Source organism: Trichechus manatus, unplaced genomic scaffold (genome assembly GCF_000243295.1).
Source record: "Trichechus manatus latirostris isolate Lorelei unplaced genomic scaffold, TriManLat1.0 scaffold00081, whole genome shotgun sequence".
In the NCBI taxonomy this organism is placed as follows: Eukaryota; Metazoa; Chordata; class Mammalia; order Sirenia; family Trichechidae; genus Trichechus; species Trichechus manatus.
Window position 1 is genome coordinate 663,053 of NW_004444017.1, and position 3,106 is coordinate 666,158.

General features: G+C 37.7%; 1 protein-coding gene across 1 annotated transcript in view; it reads right to left on the reverse strand.

The window, feature by feature from the left end:
- Nucleotides 1–3,106, reverse strand: part of RAD51AP1 (RAD51 associated protein 1) — a 28,945-nt gene that overhangs the window by 24,244 nt on the left and 1,595 nt on the right. The window contains exons 2-3 of the mRNA XM_012556896.2: nucleotides 899–948; nucleotides 343–352 (exon numbers count right to left, since the gene is read on the reverse strand). Coding sequence (XP_012412350.1) covers nucleotides 343–352; nucleotides 899–948 — 60 coding nt within the window. The remainder of the gene's footprint in view (nucleotides 1–342; nucleotides 353–898; nucleotides 949–3,106) is intronic.

Genomic DNA, 3,106 nt, shown 5'->3' on the forward strand with positions numbered 1-3,106 from the left:
TCCGCCATCTTGGCCCCGCCTCCAAAGTATAATTTAATGCAATGTTTCTCAAACTTTTTGACTAAAGATCCCTTAATAGCAGTATAGTATAACTTAAGCCTAATCTTTCTTCAAGGGCTTGTTTTATTTTACAGTTAACAGGAATTTGTGTTTCAGAAAGACAATGTCTACCTTCTTGAGGGAAGAGGTAAAAGGAGACAAACCCTAATTTGAGAAACGTGGATCTAGAGTAGTTTAGATCTAAATAGTCACTTTCACCTGGCCCTGTTCATTTACAGCTTATCTACATAATTCTTGTTAGTGTATTAGATGCATAATTATCCCAAATTATTAGAAAATTACTTTTCCACACCTATGCCAAATGCAAGGAGTCCCTGGGTGGCACAAATAGTTAAGCGCTTGACTACTAACCAAAAAGTTAGCAGTTCAAACCTACCCAGACGCACCTCAGAAGACAGGCCTGACAATCTGCTTCCAAAAGGTTACAGCCTTAAAAGCCCCATGGAGGAATTCTACTCTGCATACATGGGGTCACCAACCACGAGTCAGAATCAACTCAACGGCAACTAACAACAACATGCCATATGCGACTGGAGAATATGCTCAATGTTGAGCTGTTTATACCATATAATGCAGTCCCTGGGTGGCGCCAGCAATTAAGCACTGGACTGCTAACTGAAAGGTTGGCAGTTCAAACCCGACTAGAGGAACCTCAGAAGACAGGCCTGACAACTGGCTTCTGAACAGTCACAGCCTTACAAACCCTATGGAGCAGTTCTACTCTGCACACATGGGGTTGCCATGAGTCAGAATCGACTCAACAGCAACCGATAACAACACCATACACATTCTGAGGAAATAAATTTCCAAATCTTTAAAGCAAGATAGTTCCACTTACCATCACTGTCAGAGTCTTCAAACTGTGAGTAATTGACTGGTTTCTTATGCCTATGACCAAGACAGAAATTTTTCATTTACACAAATGTCAACTTCTCATCTCCCTTCCTTAAAACCATTAATAGTCTTGAGTAAATGAAAATGTGTTAAAGCACACTTAAATTTAAAACATGATATGCATTTCATAGTAGAGATTTAGCATTAGCTGAAATAATTTTAACTATACTGCTAATAAACATATTAAAAAAACTCTAATAGATTTTAAAATTATCTTTTCCCTTTTATCCTAAGATGGGATCTATACAAAACGTGACTGGTATAAATTGCTGGGAAAATGTTAGGGTGAAGGTGTGCAGCAAAGATATCAAAACTGAAATGGAAATGAAAATTAATTCAGATAACGCATAAAAGAATAATTCATATGATTAACACAATTTATATACTGTTCAATTGCTATTGAGTATTTTTTGTTCTTTTGTTTTATATGTGCATTCTGTCTGATACATGATTTGTTGGTCACTCAAAAGATATTAGTTCACCTAGTTAGGCAGATCTTCTAAGTAATTATATATTTCATTACACAATATCAAAAAATCACATTTGTGAATACCACCATCAAACTCATCAGAAAAGTCTTTGAGCATTGGAAAACTGTCAAGTTCATAGTGATAGACACATTTTCCAAATTTCTAATTTTTGCCTGACATCTCAAATTTTATCACTGGCAACAAATATTGCCAGTTGTTTTCTTTAGAATGGCAGGCTCACATAATTCATTTTCCAGAAAATGTCTGCCAAATACCCAAGTGTGGATAACCTAGTTTGTTGGTCAGTTGTTCATTCAAGCAAAAATGGCGATGCATGAAAGAGGCTAGCTCAGCTTGCAACTCAATGACACGAGTGCTTTTCCCTGAGACGACTATCAGTAGATGCAAGTGCTTTATATATACTTCCCATTTCTTTACACAGTACACTAAAAAGAAGTGTACTCTTGTTGTTACTTTTCTTCTTTTTGAAGTTAAAGGATATGTGCGCTGAATAAAATATGGAAACCCCTTTAGAAATTTTGAGACTGAATAACAGTAAAATAAAGTTCAAAGTCTTTATTTACAAAAAGTATACTCAAGGGCTGAGTGAGTTAAGTGAAACTGGCTTTTTTCTATCTTTTTTTTTTTTTTTTTACTGCATATGTGGCAATAAAGAATATAAGTACTAGTACAGTTTGGTGCCACTGCCTTTATCTGTGCTAAGGTGCCAGTGGATTTACTCACCATTACAGTGCAAATGACAAAACAGTGAAAAAAGCAAATAATATCTTTAACCACTGTGCCACCAGTTCCTTGTCTTAGTATTCATATGACAATAGCTTTGACTTCATGGACTTCCTGAAAGGTTCTCAGTTACCTGTAGGGGTCTACAGACCACACTTGGAGAATAGCTGCTTCAAACAAAGGCATTATGTCTTCTCTACTTGGATGTTTAAAAAGTAGCTCAGGCCAAAAATCTTGTGGAGTCATCCTTGATTTTTTTTTCCATTACATCCACTTTATCAGCAAGTGCTGTGAGCAGTACCTCCAAGATATACCCCAAATATATCTATTCCATTCCATGTTCATTGATAACATCCTATTCCAAACCACTACCCAGTGATATAAAGTCTCCTAACTAGTCTCCCTGCTCCCACTTCAGTCACTACATTCCCCCTTTCATTCTCCACCAGAAGCAAGGGACCTTTATAAAGCCCAAATTAGATTTCTCTCCTCTACTTAAAACTCTCCATTGGTTTCTCACTGCATGCACAATAAAATCCAAAACTCCTTTCTAATGCATAGAAGGCCCTACCTGATTTGGTCCCTCCTATTTCTCTGACCTCATCCCCTACCGTTCTCCCTACTGCTCACTAGGCTATATGTTTAGTGGCCTTCTTTCTGTCCCTCAAACATGCTCAAGTTCAGGGACTTGGCTGCTATTGTTCCCTCTACCCAGATTTTTGCCTGGCTAGCTCCTTCTTATCATTCATGCGTTAGCTCAAGTGTTATCTCTTCATAGAGACACATCTTAACTATCCTATTTAAAGTAGGGCTTTCCTCCTTCCTACTCTTTATCAGATTGCTGTTTATTTTCTGTACCCTACCCACCAATGGAGGAGCCTTGGTGGCGCAGCGGTTAAGCACTTGGCTGCTAACGTAAAGGTCAGTGGTTGGAACTT